Below are 18,571 nucleotides of genomic sequence, written 5' to 3'. Positions count from 1 at the left end.
GAAATGATATATAAAAAATACGCAATAACAAACACATTTGTACCTTTTTTTCAAAAACAAAATAAAATCGCGGAGTTGTTGACTCGATTGTTTTTTGGGGATTAGAGAGGGTTTTTGTAGGGATTTGGCAGAATTTACTTTTAATCTAGTAAAGATAAGGTAAGGTGTTTATAGTGGAATTTGATTGTTTTTATGTCTTCTCTGAAAAAACATTAAAGGGATGGTTCACTTTGAAATTAAATTTTGGTATGTTTTAGCTTACTTTAAGGGCATCCAAGATGTAGGTGTCTTTGTTTGCGCAGTAGTTTCGATTGTGATATTTTTAGGTCAAACGGTTCTTGTCTGTCAGTCATACAATGCAGGTCTATGGTCACACCTCAAAGAGAATGCACAGAGAAGTCCAAATTAAACAATTCCCCATCTTAAAGGGTTAGTTCACCCAAAATTGAAAATAATGTCATTAAAGGTTGGGTAGGTAAGAATGTCTAAATAACTGTTTTTCAAATTGGCTTAAACTGTCTTTATATACCAATACATAATTAAAATGTAAGTACTTTGAAAAAGAGAGTATACAAAATGAGTGACTATAGTGTATTTAATCTTCAAAAAACACAGCTCATTCTGTGAAGTCTGTAGAGCTGGTAAGTCCCGCCCCCTCCGTTAAACCCCGCTGGACCTCAAAGTTGAAAAACCGTCAATGCAAGTGAATGGGAGAAAATAATTATTTTCTGGTCCCGTTCGAATTGTGCCATTAATGTGAACATATGTTGTCTGTGAATTTTTTATATAACCTTTCATGTTACAAGTTTGACAGTATATGGTATGATTCGTCGGCTAGCAGTTGTGGAAAAGACATAACGAGAAAGACTACATGTCGCCAATGTGACGTCACCGCATAAAGTTGACTTACCCGTGGTTTTCGCCAACCTCAACGATTTTGTCCTCTCCCTGAAAGAAGGCGGTGAAGTGCACCAAAGACACAGCCATGTCTAGCGGGATCCGTGAGCTAGAGCCGTGAGCTAGTGGTGTTGACGTTTCAAACGCGCCGAAAGCAGCGAAGAGTTGTAGTCCACAAAGTGCTCTCACACAAAGTCTAATAAAAAATTCACAGTCACACAAAGTCACATAAAAAATTCACAGTCAACATATGTTCAAATTCATGGCACAATTCAAACGGGACCAGAAAATAATTATTTTCTCCCATTCACTTGCATTGATGGTTTTTCAACTTTTTGAGGTCCAGCGGGGTTAGCGGAGGGGGCGGGACTTACCACGCTGCTGACGTAAGACGCTGATGACGTGTTATCTGGTGCGCCCGAGCTTCGTTTACAGTCTGAGGGAGACGCACGCTATATTCAAGCTATTCTATCATTTTTTTTTATGATGCGTAAGTGTGCATGTCGCGGATGCCCTAATAAACAAAAACGACCACGGCGACGTAAAAGTGCATTACCAACGCCGGCAGAGAAAAGGTTTCACTTTTACTCTTTCCCGGTAAACGATCCAGAGCGACTAAAGCTATGGCTGCTATGTGTTCAGCGAGATGTGGATTTACCTTTTCAACTCGCCCGTCTACTGACATTGTGCAGTGAGCATTTTTCACCAGACGACTTCAGACCGGGTCCGGGAAAGATACGTCGAAAACTGAAAAAAACAGCTGTGCCCAGCCTGTGTTTACCACACACAAAGCAGGTATGTATGTAAGCGCAGTATAGTGAGATCGTGCAGTGTTACAGTTACTATAACATTTATTCGAATTGCTTGACGACTTAGTTTTATTAAAAACGATGTTATGCCCTCAATTAATACATGATTAATTAACTTAATTTTTCTATGTACATTGATTTATGAAGTTGAATTTCTGTAAAGCTGCTTTGAAACAATGTGTATGACATGAGGGCGAGTCATTGATCTTATTTTCAATTTTGGGTGAACTAACCAATTAAGTACACATTGATGGCCTAAGACACGAAACGAGCGGTTTGTGTGAGAAAGCGAACAGGTTTTTATAGTTTTTACCTACAACCACGTCCATCTGAGCGCGCGCGCCGGAAGTGATCTCTCGCGCGTGTACTGTTTACACTGTTTCAACATAGCTTTGAGTTACACATGATTTCCAAGTGGTTTGGTTTCTTAAAAACATCTTTACATTTGGATTACTTTGTTGGTTTTTTGTTTAAAGAACTTCTGATTACGCTTGTGGAAAATGCCTGATTTTTGTGCCGCCTACGGCTGCACCAATTCACGGAGCCTCCAAACCAGAACCCGTGGGATCAGCTTTCACAAGTAAGAAAAGAAAAATATTATGACTATTATTAGGATACTTAGTAATACAAGTTCTGCGAGGAATAGTGTAACTGAGACAACATTACAAGATTGGCTACATATATTTGCATACATGCAGTACATAGAATCAAAATGATAATATATTTTATACTGTATTTTAGTCCATACCCTCAATGTTGAAGGAAATAAAGGTGCAAGGTTAACAATCATTTATATCTGACTTCTATTTCTCCCATTTGTAAGGTTTCCCAAATGTAGCGAGCGCCGGAGACAGTGGGAGCGTGCCCTGAGAAGGGAAGGTTTTGTGGCTAATGACAGAACACTGCTCTGCAGTGAACACTTCAGAAATGAAGATTTCGACAGGACAGGGCAGACTATCAGATTCAAAGCTGGAGCTGTTCCATCTGTCTTCAACTTCCCTGCTCATCTTCAGAGGGTACGTGTATAATTGGCCAACTAGAATACAAGGTGTTAAAGATGGATGCATCGATATTTAAATGTGATTTAATGTCACACTTTCTGCAAGTTTAGCAATACATAAAGTGTATTACAGATCAATTGAATATTTTAACTATTTTTTCAGCCGGTAGCACCAAGAAGCACAAACGCTTCAAGAAAAGCAGGAGAAAACCAGCCCTACTCTTCTTTGATGTTTGCATGTGAATGAGTGGTGTATGAGTGTGTGCGTGAATGGGTGAATGTGGGGCTTTGTAAAGCGCTTTGGGCACCAAGACGGTGTAGAAAAGCGCTATGTAAGTTCAGACCATTTAAGAGAGAGGAGGAGAGGGAGGGAGCTGTATTGATTATATTGTATTGATGGAAAGAGTTTTGTGTCCAATTGTATATATTTTTTGTATATTTTGTATATTTTTTTTGTACGTTTTTTCTAATTGTGTGCCTTTGGACCTAAGTAAAAAAAAAAAAAAAAAAAAAAGACCCATCTCTTTTCTCTTTATTTTACAGAATGGCAACTTGAGACAGATTTATATTATACATAAATTTACACATGTATTTAATAATGTTAATATTACTAATAAACTAAATTGCACTATTTCATGTTTCATGTACCTTATAAATATTGACATCATTACTGTGTGTGTGTATGGGTATACCTAGTACTTTACCTGTCTAGTCTACTTAATATACTATTTTCTTAATAAACTCCGTGGCTATAATTTTTCACAAACGCATCCCTGACGTTTATGACACACCAAGCCGTTTGAAAATCGGTTGAAAATTGAGCAAAATATAGTTATTTCAGCACTACATGCACAATAGACTTTAATGTTATAACTGGACGAGCGGTCCTGTCCTAAGATGGCCGCCGTGTGACGTCGTCGGGTCCCATTGGCTCTCAGCGCCGGTAAGCCATCTAGCCTTTCTATACATGTCTATGGGTAGGACGGCTAATAGTAATGGTACTAATTTGCTCTTATCCGGGATGTTTCAACCGACGTAAAATGGAGGGTCTGCAGCGATCATTTTCCCCCTGATGGTTTTATAAAACAAGGAGAGGATCGCATAGTACTGACATCATCAGCTGTGCCCATGGTGTTTTCGCATCCAACGGATGTAACTTATGTGAACAACGCCTTTGTATGTGTCCTTTCTATTTCTGTTTAAAATATCATATAGTTTCGGATCCCCTGTTAACAATTAATGTTACATTTTGTATTGTACTATTTTATGCAATGTAATGTTTGCTACTTGTTCTGGGTTGAATTTTTTTATTTATTATTGAAGACAATGTAATTCTTAAATTTAGTCTTTTTCTCACACAATGTTATATCTATGGCTTTAGAAGACTTGGGAAATGCTGCACAAGTCATTTGGATTACTTTTATTGTGCTTTGTTCATTTAGTTTTGGAGTTTGAGACTCTGGCCAAACTGCAATGGACTTTATGCACAGCTGCACTACTTCCTGAACTTTAGCCAGCTCCTTTGTTTCCTGTCTGCCATTATTGGACAAACTGATTAATCCAGGTGTGTCTAATTATTGTTGTTGGTCAGGCACACCTGGATTAATCAGTTTGTCCAATAATGGCAGACAGGAAACAAAAGAGCTGGCTAAAGTTCAGGAAGTAGTGCAACTGTGCATAAAGTCCATTGTACAGAAAATAATAGTTTCCTGTTGTGTCCAGAGACAGAGGTGATCATAAAAACATACAGGTTCGAAACTGCATGAGGATGTGTAAATAATGACAGCATTTTCACATTTGGTTGAGCTATTCCTATAACACCGTCTGTTTGCTGCCATTTTAGGAGATTGTGAGTGATCCAGACACCCAGCCAGCAGAAGACTGTGGAAATACAGATGAAGATGAGAAGGTGCGTCTCGCAGATGATCTTCAGTCAACTTCAGGAAGGCAAAAGAGCCACAGAACCTGCCCTGTACGACGTGGCCAACGTCAGTCAAAACTCATTTTAACTGTTACAAATCAGGCTACATCTACATCTACATCTCCATCTATTTTTGGGACCTACTATGCTCTTCCCCCCACATGGTACTACCAAGTGGTAAGTCCTCACATATTTTGTCTCACAAGTTGAAAGTGTTAGTGAGCAGGTTTTACTTATTAATTGTAATATTGCTGCACTGACTGTTTTTTTTTTTTTTTTTTTTGTCAGAATGATCCTGCAGAGATAGGACTCCAAATGAAAGGAAGTCTTGATGAAAGTGTCAGCATGGATTCTGCTGCTACTTCAGAAGGCAAGAAGGATTTTATTCTTGTTCCTGTGTATTAGGATTGGGCGATATGACAAACTACAAAGTGTTAACGATTAATGTAATTTCCCACTTTTAGGAGCGAAGTCTGGCCAGGCATATGCAACCATTTTTTGACAATGTGCGAGTTAGAATTTGATGTGGTCGCATTTGTGCGAGTGCATGGTCATGCACGGTTAAATTTGCGCGTGCGCAACAGAACGCCGTTGTATCCGTAACTGCTGCAGTCCTTAACTTTTTGTGTTAAAAATGAACAGAATTTATATAATGAACGAGTACATCATGAATCCATTTTCCAAACCGTGTTTTTGTCTTATCCTGACTCACTACGGTACGCCTATAATAAGTGTTTATATTCTGACTATTTTAGACCGGCTGCGCTGCGGAGGAGCACAGTGCCTGCGTGACTCGCCATAGACATTCACAGAGAGAAGTAGCTCCGGCTACTGTGTTCTTCCGCAATACTTGTTCATTTACTGCTAGAGAGCAAACGTACACGCGCATTGATTGCACTCTGATAATGAAACGTGTCAATGGACTATATGCACGGAGCATTCTTTAAAACTTCCATATTAGCCAGCTGGAAAATCTCCGGTGAAATGTCACTTGCTGGTGTGTCGGTATCTTCAATGTCCTGAGGTAGATTTAACAACATAAATAGTTTGATACTTTAGTTTATAGTCAGAAAATAGTCAGACCTAGTATTCATTTAGTTATTCAAATGTAAGACGACATAAAAAAAAGATGTTCCTCAGCTAAATTCGATCATCATTCACACTTTCGTTTTTCGTTATTGCATACTTAAGTTAAATTTAAAGTTTTCACAAGTGTGCTGAAATCGGTGAGCTTGTGCTGGCAGCGCTGCACTGACTGACAGTTATTGTTTTTCATGAGACTTTTGTGAATACCTGATACTTTGACAGCTTATTTTTAATCTAGTGATTTTATAATATTTATTGGTATATATTTATAGTTTTTGGTTATCAGGTAAAAAATAACATTTGAAGAGCTGAACATTTTTTGCGTGCGCGCGTCCAATTACAGGCATCGCGTTTCTTATTCCGACGTTCACATTAGCTTCAAGTTGTTATTGCTATCAATAAAACTGCTTTATTGGCAAATTAGGTAAGTGTGATAATGGCATTAAAATTTAAATACAACATTAAAAAGTCCCATAATTGATGGTTTTGTGTGGATGTACAGTGTGTTCACCGGAAATGCTCGAGCTGGCTTATTGAAAACCAGGAAGTAACTGCATAATTCCTAATGGACTATAAGTCATATCAAATTGAAAAGATTGAGAGACAACTATTCATCAGCATGCATTGATTAATCTATGTTGTAGCAAAAAAATAGAAAAGTGCAACCAAATCATGTGCTGGTGCGACTAACTTAGAAACTTCTGCACCAGGTATCCTTATTGCCAGAGAGGATTTCGTTGAGCATAAGAATGAAGCCATTGAATCAGAGGACAGCAAGGACAGCAAAATCAATGCAGAGGACACAGCACAGTCTTCAGAAGAGCTTGTGATCACTAAAGTTGAGGACTGCATGAATGAAATGGCAGTAGACCAGAAAGAGGATTACAATGAGAAGATGGAAGTCGATGGACCAGCAGATTCAGGTAATTTAACCAATGATTGCATTTTAGTTGGTTCAAAATCCTGTTCCTTTAAAACAATAATAGAAAGTTAATAAGAAGTGTTATACGGTTTATTTTTGTTGTATTTTAAAGGAGAACTCCGGTCAATTTTAACATTGAGCTCAATTTTTAGTAAATTTGGAGTGCTGTCAATACAGAGAACAACGACAGAAATCGGTGTTGCCTACACCGTGTTATCCTCTTTTTAAAATTGCCACCCTATGGACTTGAATGGGGCATGGTTTAAACCTGCTTTTATCCTCTTAACATCCTTGATGTGTCATTACAAGTGCCCAGCCATGTTGAGTGATTCCTTCAGAGTGAACACGGTGAATCTGACTGCATTAGATGTGAAATATATTAATAAAAATTATGTTAATTCAACAAGCGCACAGACCTGTATTTAGTAGTGTTGGGTCCGAGTCCACCTTTGTCGAGTCCGAGTCGAGTCCAAGTCCTTAACAACCGAGTACAAGTCCAAGTCCGAGTCCAAAAAGGGCCGAGTCGGACTTGAGTCCGAGTCCTTAACATCCGAGTCCGAGTCGAGTCCGGCCGAGTCCACAAAGATTTAAATTATTTGAAATTGACCTTTCACAAAGACCCGCCCCTCTTGGTTACTGTTGCTACGTCCGACAAGCCATTCCTCTCTCACTCCACATGTTCTCGGTCGGAGAAAAGAGGACACTGACAATGTGCCAACAGACAAGACAGAGCAGGGTACTTTTGGTATGAAATAAAGTCTCAGCTTTCAAATTTTGTATGATTTTATGAAATTCAAACAATAAATACTGTTTTGTGGTGCTTTAATGTGTAGGCCTCAGTTCAAGCAGCACGTGAACTGATAATCTCTTCTAGTTATAGCACAAACTAAACATAAATGAACATCAGAACTGCAAAAAGAAATCAATACACAGCATTTTTCAAGTTCAAGTCCACTGACTTTAATCTACTAACTGGTTTGGTTTGTCTGTCGAACAAAAATGGCGTGTATCTGCATTATAATTGGTCAGATCACCTGTCAATCAAATTCCGGCGAAAGGTCTCAACACTGAGCTCTTAAATTAATATTTTAAACCTTACAAAATGATTGCAATGTGTAGTTACAGTTTGTTTATTGTACATTACCTATTGTACATATTTTAGAATCTGCAAGGTAATGCTTAATAATGCAACACAATAAGAGTCAGGGGCAAGACTTTTGAGCAAGATGATGTTTACATTTTTCTTATTTTGTTTTACATGCTAATATCTTATTTATCCTCTGAAGGGTTGGACTAAATTAATGAATGCATTTTTAAACAAATAAGAACAATTTACACCAATGATCCAGTTCAAAAGTTTACAACCCTTGGCTCTTAATGGATGCTTCCTTCTTGTGCATCACTAAATGTTTGCAGGGTTTGTAATAGTTGTGTATGAGTCCCTCAGTTGTCACCAGTGTGGAAATATGGATCTTACAATCATAGTCACTGCTAGTAAGGAGTCAAATATGCAGAAGATGCTGGAAAAGCAAAGAATGTAAGGAGCTGGAGGATTTTTCCTCATGAACAACCATTAAAAAAAAAAAGAAAGAAAGTTGTGGATCATTCAGGTAATGACACAATATTAATATTAATATGTAATATGTAATCTGTCTTTATTTTGTGTTTGTATTTTATTTAGGCTATTAAACATCTGTTATGTGAAAAAGATTTTTCAGGGCAGTAGGCTACTAAATAGAAACAATGTGTGTATGATCCGTCTTATTAAAAAAATTATAAAAATAACATTTAGGAGATTCTGCAAGGTGTAAACTTATGACTAAAGTGAAAATGTAAAAAAAAAATACAACATTATTAGACGCCAAAATGTTGCTATGGTTATCAAGTTTCTTATGTTGCTATGTGTCAAATCATCGCAATTTCGTGACTCAAACGACACAAATTAAGTGGATTAAATCCCACATTTAAATGCAGTTATCACTCTTTATAATTTACAGTGTGAACGTAACCACTGGTCCTCTAGAAGTATGAAAAAAAAACTATTTAGATTGTCAATAGCGCTCCCTTTAAGCCATCACTTACCGCGTTCTGCACTCTCCCTAAAACTCTCGTCATAAACACTGACTGTAGTTGTCCGCACTGCACAGTGAATATCTTATATTGCGTCTAGAGAGACTTTGTCTTTTATGAGGGGATTTGCGAAAGGATAAAGCTCGTGCTGATTCTGAACGTACATTTTGAGCGAATTCTTCGCATGCTGACTCTAAAACGCCTCTGATTTGCCACTGTGTTTATGCACTTAACTGTGATTGGCTACAATATGCTCAACGCTGAAACAACGTCGTTTCGTTTAGTTTTTGAATAATATTGTGTCATCCAGTGCCCGGACTCGACTGGACTCGGACATTTTTCCGAGTCTAAAATGTCTCGAGTCCGTGTCAAGTCCGAGTACAAATTCATCCGAGTGCGTGACAAGTCCGAGTTCATTCAAAATTGGACTCGAGACCGGACTCGAGTCCGAGTTCGAGTACCCCAACTCTAGTATTTAGTTCCTGTTTTCGGTCGAAGTCCACAGTAGTCGACTGTCGAGTTCACGTGCGTGATCATAGGAAACTAAGATTATTTTTTTTACAAATATCCATCAGAGCTGATATTCTCAAAACACCACACAGCACCGTCTTTGGCTGACAGTCTGAGTCTCCACTGTTGCTTAGTTACGCGCGTGAACTCGACAATCGACTACTGTGGACTTCGACCGAAAACAGGAAGTAAATACAGGTATGTGCGCTTGTTGAATTAACATATTTTTTATTCATATCTTTCACATCTAATGCAGTCAGATTCACTCGTGTTCACTCTGAAGGAATCACTCAACATGGCTGGGCACTTGTAATGACACATCAAGGATGTTAAGAGGATAAAAGCAGGTTTAAACCATGCCCCATTCAAGTCAATAGGGTGCACATTTTAAAAAGAGGATAACACGGTGTAGGCACCGTGTTCTCTGTATTGACAGCACTCCAAATTTACAAAAAATTGAGCTCAATGTTAAAATTGACCTGAGTTCTCCTTTAACATGAGTCGTATACTTTTCCTGTTTAACAGAAACAAAGGAAGCCAAAGACGTAAGAAAGCCGGAGACTTCTGCTCTAACGGTAAGCACCGCATCACTGTTTAATGTTTACTGCTGAGGGAAAATAAGTTTGAGTTTGTTGCTAATCCATGGAGCACATAAAATCACTTACATTTATCCATCAAACACATGCTGCAAAAAATTCAAGCAACCTCTGTCATTCTAACTTTGAAGATCAAGGATGAACCAATGGATGAAGAGTGGAAGAAATCACCAGAGACCCCAGGGAGAAACATTAAGGATGATGAGGTACTTTACTGAAGTATACTGAAATTTAAACTTGCATTTTCCAAATGCTGAGAAAAGCTTAAAAATTAATTTGTCAAGCAACGTAAACTACCATTCAAAAGTTTGGGCTCAGTAAGTTTTTGTTGTTGTTTAAAAAAAAAAAAAAAACTTTATTGAACAAGGATGCCTTAAATTGATCAAAAGACATACGTCACAAACGGTTTATATTTTAAATAAATGCAGTTCTCTTGAATTTTCTATTCATCAAAAAATCCTGAATAAGTTTCACTGTTTTAACAAACAAACAAAAAAACATTAAGCAGCACAACTGTTTTGATAATACATTGATAATTATAAGAAATGTTTTTGAGCACCAAAACAGCATATCGGAATGCTTTCTGAAGGATCATGTGACTAAAGCTGAATTGTTCAGCAATACTCCAGTCTTCAATCAAATAAATAAATATGAAATATACTGAAATAGACATAATTATAAAACATTTGATACTAGATTGCAATATATCATAATTTATGATTTGTACTGTATGTTTATCAAATAATCAAATAAATGCTGGTGAGACTTCTTTGAAAAATAAATAAATATTACTGACCCCAAACATTTGAGTGGTAGTTTATATAGACCTTATTTTTTTCAAAGGTTTTAGGTTAACCCTAACCTAGTATTTAAGCATTTCCAGACAATAAATATTTGACTAAATAAGTCTAAAAAGTATGTTTTGATTATATAGTTAATGAATTTTCGTGATAATTCTCTGATGTTAGCCACCTATTTTCTGTTAAGTACACAGATTTTTTTGTAAATGAGTGACTGAATTATCCCAATGTGTTTCTGCTTTCAGGATTTTGACCAAACACCTGATGATTTCAAGATCCAAGCTGCATTCTCTGTTGGAGTAAATGCATCCATCGGTATAAACATTACAGTAGTTGTAATCTTTATATACGTGTGTATATATATATATATATATTATACATGTGTATATATTTTTATTTTGTTATACATTTGTTCCAAACCCATGTGACTTTGTCATAATTTCATAGTAACCATCCTTCAAACAGGATAAAAAGCACCTTTTTGGCTCTAAAGTCAATTCTTGCATTCTTACATGATCCTCTTCATGTCACAGGAGATCCAGTAGACGTCCCAGCAAAGGCACCATCAATCTCAGCCGAACCTATCCAACCTTTTAATCGAATTGGTTTGCTGTGCACAGCCTGTAATAAGGTCCTGCTAAAGGGACAAACGGCATTCCAGCGCAGTGGCTCTTCTAAACTCTTCTGCTCACCTGCATGTCTCGGCAGCAGCAAGACAAAAACATGTCACTGCTGCCTTAAGTACGCTTACGACATTTCATTCAACTGTATAGTTGTATATTGCTGGAATGAATTGACTTGATGTACCTTCTTTACCTTCAGAGAGATTTGTGACCAGCGTAACACCGTAATTGGGCCGGTGGACATGTTAGGGACTTTGAAGGAGTTTTGCAGTCAGAAATGCCTCGGTGCTTTGAACTTCAAGTGCAGTGTGTGTCAGAAGACAGGAATGGTGAGTAGACTTCTACAATTCGATTTCAATTCACAAACTTGCGATTTGATATTGATTAATGGGGGTGCTCGATTATCGTATCGCTATCTGTATCCGTGTTAATGATAGCGCTTTTCCCTTTCGCTGTCGAATTTCCGATGACGCGTACTCTGTGTATAGGGAGCGGCGGTTCTATCCACACGTTTAACAAGAACACGCTGAGTATCTGTTGCACACCAGATCTTCTGACATCGTCCTGTCAGTCATCTCTTTACTCTCGCGATAAGTGAAATCTGATTTCTCTTGCACTGTGTTGCGACTCTGCAGCTCGAGCTGTATGGAGCAGAGCAGACGCTTTCAGTTTATAATTTTAGCGTCTGTTGTCCAACTGAACTAAATGGTTTTTATTTCTCTAAAAAAGCTAAATAACAATCTGGGCAGTGCCACAATCCCCCATAAGTAATGTAATCGTGTACAGCCGAACACAGTGTAACACTGGTTACTGCACCAAGCCTAACAAGTTATGGTCATTGAATGGCTTTTCTGAGGAAAATGTAACGTTACATGATACAAGCTGTTTTATTGATGTCTTTCCAGTGATTGCGCAATAATGAGACATGATGCAAACATACCTTCTGATGTTCATTCATGTTTATTTTGTGCTATGACTTAATAGTGAAGAGGAAGAGATGATCAGTTCACATCCCGCTTAAACTGAGGAACTACAGTGATCTGTCACATCACATTAATGAGCGTCAAAACCATATTAATTGTTACAAAAAAAATGTTTGTTCTTTTGGCAAGTTGAGACTTGTTTATAAGAATAAGAAAAGTACCTTGTCATAAGAAAAGTAGCATAGCACAACACTTAATGTTGTTTAGCATTTAAACGTTTATTTTTTGTATGTTTTTTTGTATGTTAAATAGTACACCTGGACTTCCATTTATAATTAAAACCAAAACTTTCACATTTGACTGCTTTTGCTATTTTGATATGTGCATTAAAGCTGATACATTTAGAATATATTATTTGAAAAATCTTATTTTGTGAAGAAAAAATACAAAACTATGTGATGGAATGATTTGATTTTTTTTTTTTTTTTAACTCTGCATCAAAATAGGTAATATTAGGCCCTTTTTGCAAATCAGTAGAATTTTTTTTCCCCCGAGATGCAGGGCTGTAATATTCTTTTGTGCTTAATCAGGAAAAAGACTTCATAAAGTGTAAAGGCATATTTTGTTGCTCTAATTGTCTAATTAATATAGTTTTTGTGGCTGAGTTTTTAAAGATCTGAAATTGTGTCATTTCTCAGACTCATAGTCATGAAGTGAACTTCATGGGCTCCATCCAAAAGCTGTGCAGCGACAGCTGCTTCAACCAGTTCCGCTCCTCCAATAAGCTGAACATGAACAGCTGTGTGAACTGTGCTGGATACTGCTATGGCACAGACAGTCAGTGTCCGTCTCTGCGGATGGAGGACAGAGTTATGAAGTTCTGCAAACAAAACTGCCTCATAGCCTTTAAACAGGTAACTGCAGGGGAATAGTAATAGGAGCTTTCAGTCCTAGTGCCCCTATTATGATTTTTTTTTTTTTATATTACCTTTCATGCAGTGTGTAATATAGCTGTTTGTGATTTGTAAAAGGTCTGCAGAGTGTTAAAGGTCAAAGGGCATGACAAATAAAGTTATTGTCTCCTAAAAGAAAGAATCTGAATCAATCACCGAAACATGTCGTCAGCAATTCCAGTCTCACTTGATGTTACATACCTACGTAACAGTATAACAAATTTGCATAATGCTAGCTTATGGTCTTCATCGGCTGCCCATACACAGCATCTACTTTGACCCTCAAACACTGTAGTTGTAGCTGAGACTGGAAGAGTTTGGTTCGTGTTGTCGACATGTTGAGACGATACTGTTTTCAGTGCTGTGAATCCACTTTGCTGCACTTCAAAAAGTTGAAGACTCTAGCTGGAAAAACCGACGCCATCGTTACTGTTTGTATCAATGTGTATCAAGCGCTTTTCCATTACCAGTACCAGCTCGACTCGGCTCGCTTTTCGCTCCGTTTTCCATTGCAGATAGTACCTCCACAATAGTACCTGGTCGTCATAGCGACGCGACACACACCCGCTACCCACACACACAGGACAATGGAGGAAATCGAGTGTATGCTGTTCTACATAATATTAGTAATGGGTATATTACGCAATCTATTTAAAAATGGCGGGGTTATTCAGGATACTCCGTCTGGCGTGTGCAATGATGACGCAGTGAATAGTGACGATTCTCTCTGACCAATCAGCAGTCTGACGTGTTTTCACGTCACATTTTAGTATCGCCTCAGCTCACTCAGAACCTCGCCGGAGGTGATGCGAAAAAAAGTATCTGGAAGCAGGTACAAGTACAACTTTTACACGGTGGAAAACCAAACAAAGGCGAGCCGAGGCGAGCTGGTACTGTGTAGTGGAAAAGCGCCAAAACTGGTCTGACCAATCAGAGGAGAGAAATTAGGTGATGTTTAAGTATATTATCAGAAAATGAAAGTGTTTTTTGACCTTTGATGCATGTAAACCTATTGCAGGAGACCTCCAAAACAAAAAGAAACCTTTAAAATTGCATAATAGGGGCACATTAACAGTGAATTACAACAAGTGCTAATAAATAAATTGAATAAACTGATCTTAACTTATAGAAGAGTCTGAAACTTGTCACCTGCAAAATGTGTCACACCCTGCGCCCGGCTGCAGATGCGTTGGACAGTCCCAACTCGGAGGGCGTCAGGGAGCTTTTCTGCTCCGCTTCCTGTGTCACAGCGAGTAAAGGCCAGAACAGTTCGTCAGGTACCATGAACATATATTTGCCACAACCCTGTGCTTAATTGTTGGAATGCACAGAGTCAGAGCATGAGTACTGATCATTTCTTTAAGATATTAGCCAATACCTTTAAAAGTTTGAGGCTGGTAAGATTTTTTAAAAATCTTTTTGAAAGAAATCTCTTATGCTAACCAAAGCATAAGTGCAATATAGTGTATGGGAGTATATTTAAGATTTTTATGGAATGTCAACCCCATTAGAACTAGAACTTACATTTTTTTTTTTTGAAAATTCATCATTTGCTCACCCTCATATCGTTTCAAATCTGTATAATTTTATTTTTTCCGTGGAACACAACAGAAGATATTTTGACAAAACATTGGACCCCATTGACTTTTCTTTTTATTGTGTAGAGCTATAAACAAACAACACTTGCAAATTTTTTCAAAATATCTTCTTTTGTGTTCCACAGAAAAAGAGAAGGTCATACAGTTTTGGAATGACTTGAGGGTGAGTAAATGATGACAGAATTTTAATTTTTGTGTGATCTGTCCCTTAAATAAAGATAAATACATGACAATATTGATGGTCACCCATGCATCATAAAATGTATGGTTTAATTAGTTTAGTCAACACTATTGCTTTTAAAGTGAATGCATTTGTTATATACATTTATATACAGTTAATGTCTGTTTTTCTATACATTTTATTTAGAAATTATATTTTAATGTCATTAACGCATTTATTCAATTTGACATATACAACTGTTGTTGTTTTTTCTGTGTGATGTTTGAAAAATGTCTTTAGTGTCTGGAGGCAAACAAAGTATTCCAGTGGAATGCAACAACTGCAAGCTGAAACTAGTACCTCAGTACCACATAGCCATGTTTGATGGATCCATTCAGAACTTCTGCTCTTATTCCTGTGTTCTAGCATATAAGGTATAGTACCATTATATCTGACACTGACATTTCTTCATAGTATTATAGGAATCGTACATGTTGAGCGATTTGAATGATATTAGTTTGTGTTGATCTATGTTTTGTTTGGTTCAGGAATCCTTCAGTAAGACAAAACCTAACAACCAGGTGGACATGGCAACATCCACAACCAACACCACATCTACCCCAAAACCTGCTGCTCCCAAACCTGCTTCATCAGAGTCCAGCTCATCAGCGAAGACTAGCGCTCCCAGTGGTCCGGTACAGACAGCCACCAAGATCCCCTGCTATCAGTGTCTGAACTTGTTCTTCCACAGACCGGAGCTGCTGGAGTTCAAGGTACTCCTGTTCACTGCTACTGGACCCACTTGGTTTATTAGGTCAATTATAAAACTTGGTTTTAAAGGGGTCATGACATGAAAAATGTTCACGGGTTTGGGCGCCGAGTCTATTTTTGCTGCGCTGCTCACGCGCAATTAAAGTTTTGCTGCACTGCTCACGCTCAATTAAAGTGAAAACACACTTTTGATGGACAAAATAAATATGATTTCACACAAAAAGTGCCCAAAGAGTCTAGTGTGTTTTAACAAGAACTGGAGTAGACTACGTCAGAAAAGAAAGACTCAAAAATATTTATAGAAAATTTACCCATTTAACCTTGTTTTTATTTTTCAAAAAAAAAAACTAGTCAGAATACGCACGTGCGCACACACACACACACACACACACACACAGACGACTTGTTTAAATACATTTATGTTGTTAATAAATAACAATAAATTGTTATTTTGACAAAATTTTTATAAGAACCAACCAAACTGTATTGGTTGTCGACTTTAACCTCTTATTTTTTTCTTTTTTATCTGGTCTTTTAGAGGAAAATGTACGCTTTCTGCGATAATGCTTGTATTGAGGAGTTCAGACGGACCAACAGCGCAGTGGCTCGCTGTGTAAACTGCAAGATCAATAAAACTCTGAAAATAGTGAGGAGGATAAACAAGATTGACCATTCTTTCTGCGATGAGAGTAAGCTAAAGCATTATTAAGGTCTTATTATTTTATTGTTTGGATTTTTTTTTTTTTTATAATCACAAATGTGGGTTGTCAGTTTGTATATGTGACCTTGTGTTTGTGGATTTATTTATTTCTCTACAGGATGCAAGTCACTCTTTGAGCATAACCTGTTCAAGCGGTGGGGGAAGAAACACTGTCGCAACTGCTTCTACTGTTACAGCACCTCAAAGACTGTGGTGACCGAGGTGTTTGATGGCAAGCAAGAGGAGTTCTGTGGGAAAGATTGCTTGTCAAAACATAGTTCATTAACCCGTCAGGTAATATATATATATATATCATTTGTTATTTTTGTTTCATTGGTTACTTGTTTTAGTTATTTAGTTATTTACTTCGTTGTTCATCTATCTTATGTTGTTATTTAGGCCCTGTTTACAACTGGTATAAAGATGTCTTTTGATCAATCGGATCACAAGTAGACACATACCCGTGTTACCTGGTATTTTAGTCTGTCTCTTCTGTCCACTTTTCAACCACTTCTGTCCTGATTTCTTCGAGGGGACGGTCTATGGACGGGTTAATGTATGGATTTTTTCAGATCTTTCGATCTAATGGACTAAATAAGCTCTTGCAATTTACATATGAACGTGCCAGGAGACGACGGAAAAACATAAAGATAGCATCAGCTTATGTGAGAACATTGTGTTTGGTACGCTTTTCTTCTTCAAACCAATCTTAGATCCTCAGCCGACAATGTTTTAATCCAGTTTGTCTAGCGCGCTTCCCGCAATGTTTATCCATTAGGTCTGTAGGCTAGGCGGCCTTTTGTGGTTGTTCGAACACATTCAACCACATGAGCTACTACCTTTTAGAAGTGGTCAAAAGTGGACAAGCTCAAAACATTTTAGACCCTGTTTACACCTGTATTTAGCAACGTTAATTTGTGATCCGATAAACCAAAACGCATCTTAATACCAGGTGTAAACGGGACCTTAGTTTTTAGTTATTTATTTTGCTTGGTCATTTAAGTGAATTAGTTATGTAGTTTAGTTATGTAGTTATTTAGTTGGTTTGTTTTAGTTGTGCAGATAGTTAGAAAAAAAGGCCACGAAGAGGTCACATATTGTGCCATACTAAGTTCCCTTTTGCTGCAACATTGGACTTAAGACATTATGCAAACAATGTGGCTTCTAAAAAAGTAACATTAAGTGTTCCTGCTGCACGATTTTGACAGGAAATAAAGTGCTCAATGTGCAGGCAGGCCAAGAAAACGACAGAGACCGTGAAATGGCTGGGTGAGATGAAGCATTTCTGCACCCTGCGGTGCCTGATGTTCTTCTGCAGTCTGCAGGGTGTCACTGGAGCCGTCATCAAAGCTACAAGCCAATCTCAAGCCACACAGAGTATGTTCTCTTTTATATTAACTTAGATTACTTGGATGTTTGGGTTAGTCTACTTTTCTCTCACTGCTGGTTCATTCTGTAGATTCTGTAATTGGCTGGGGGTCAGTGTGGTAAATCCTAAATGTTTCACTTTCTTTAGCCTGGAGTCCTGTGATGTCACTCTCTCCACAGGTGCGACTCCAGTAACCTCTTCAGTCCCTCAAAATACTAAAGCGGGCTCACCGGTCATTGCCAGTGTTTTACTTTCAAATGCGCCTAACAAACAGCCAGGTGTTCACAGAAACACAGATCCGAAAGGTGATTTAACCACAGAAACATTAACCATATGCATTATGTATAAGTGTTTAGTTCAAAGACTGAGATGCCTTGTTTGTTGCTCAAATCACTCACATTTAACCATTCGTTTCCTCAGGCTCTGTTCCAGCTGCTGTTACTGTGAAAGTTACAGAACATGTGAGTTTGTCTGGAAAAATCTGTATTTACACCCACAGTCTTAAACATGAGATTTTCTATAACTCATATTGGTTGAGAGCAGAATCTGAATTCAGACTGTTTCAATTGTTGTTGTTTTGTTCAATGCATCTGATTTGCTGTGAACAGATCTTTTGTTCTTTGATCTGCTCACAGAAACATGCCGTTAAAGCTCCTGTCTCATCATCCCAAATCCGGAAGAACAAGGACTTACCATATAAATCCATATGCAAAAACAAAGCCACATCCTGTAAACCACACATGACTGATGCTGAGACACAAATAGGTATTAACCAGCTGCGTGACACTGACTACTCTCTCTTTTTTTTTTTAGCAGCCTTATTCTGGACAAATATTCCACATTTGTTTTCCCTTTTTATTTAA

General features: G+C 37.8%; 1 protein-coding gene across 9 annotated transcripts in view; it reads left to right on the top strand.

Annotated features, from left to right (window-relative positions):
• zmym4.2 (zinc finger MYM-type containing 4, tandem duplicate 2) overlaps positions 1–18,571 on the top strand; it is a 35,969-nt gene that overhangs the window by 9,244 nt on the left and 8,154 nt on the right. For 4 of the 9 annotated variants that reach the window (XM_079591903.1, XM_079591899.1, XM_079591904.1 and 1 more), the window contains exons 2-19: positions 4,550–4,804; positions 4,916–4,997; positions 6,424–6,636; positions 9,741–9,790; positions 9,943–10,017; positions 10,857–10,926; positions 11,145–11,352; positions 11,434–11,563; positions 12,856–13,071; positions 14,240–14,387; positions 15,169–15,302; positions 15,417–15,641; positions 16,178–16,328; positions 16,458–16,633; positions 17,548–17,716; positions 17,888–18,013; positions 18,129–18,169; positions 18,344–18,473. In XM_079591903.1, the coding sequence (XP_079448029.1) occupies positions 4,550–4,804; positions 4,916–4,997; positions 6,424–6,636; positions 9,741–9,790; positions 9,943–10,017; positions 10,857–10,926; positions 11,145–11,352; positions 11,434–11,563; positions 12,856–13,071; positions 14,240–14,387; positions 15,169–15,302; positions 15,417–15,641; positions 16,178–16,328; positions 16,458–16,633; positions 17,548–17,716; positions 17,888–18,013; positions 18,129–18,169; positions 18,344–18,473 (2,599 nt within the window). Of the gene's footprint in view, positions 1–1,314; positions 1,693–2,182; positions 2,287–2,529; positions 2,723–3,819; positions 3,859–4,549; positions 4,805–4,915; positions 4,998–6,423; positions 6,637–9,740; positions 9,791–9,942; positions 10,018–10,856; positions 10,927–11,144; positions 11,353–11,433; positions 11,564–12,855; positions 13,072–14,239; positions 14,388–15,168; positions 15,303–15,416; positions 15,642–16,177; positions 16,329–16,457; positions 16,634–17,547; positions 17,717–17,887; positions 18,014–18,128; positions 18,170–18,343; positions 18,474–18,571 lie in introns of those variants that run through there. The other 5 variants (XM_079591902.1, XM_079591901.1, XM_079591897.1 and 2 more) reach the window with 5 other exon arrangements.

This window comes from Phoxinus phoxinus (assembly GCF_949152265.1).
Source record: "Phoxinus phoxinus genome assembly, chromosome: 19".
NCBI classification, from domain to species: Eukaryota; Metazoa; Chordata; class Actinopteri; order Cypriniformes; family Leuciscidae; genus Phoxinus; species Phoxinus phoxinus.
Note: the sequence above shows the minus strand (reverse complement) of the source record. Positions and strands in the feature narration are given on the sequence as shown.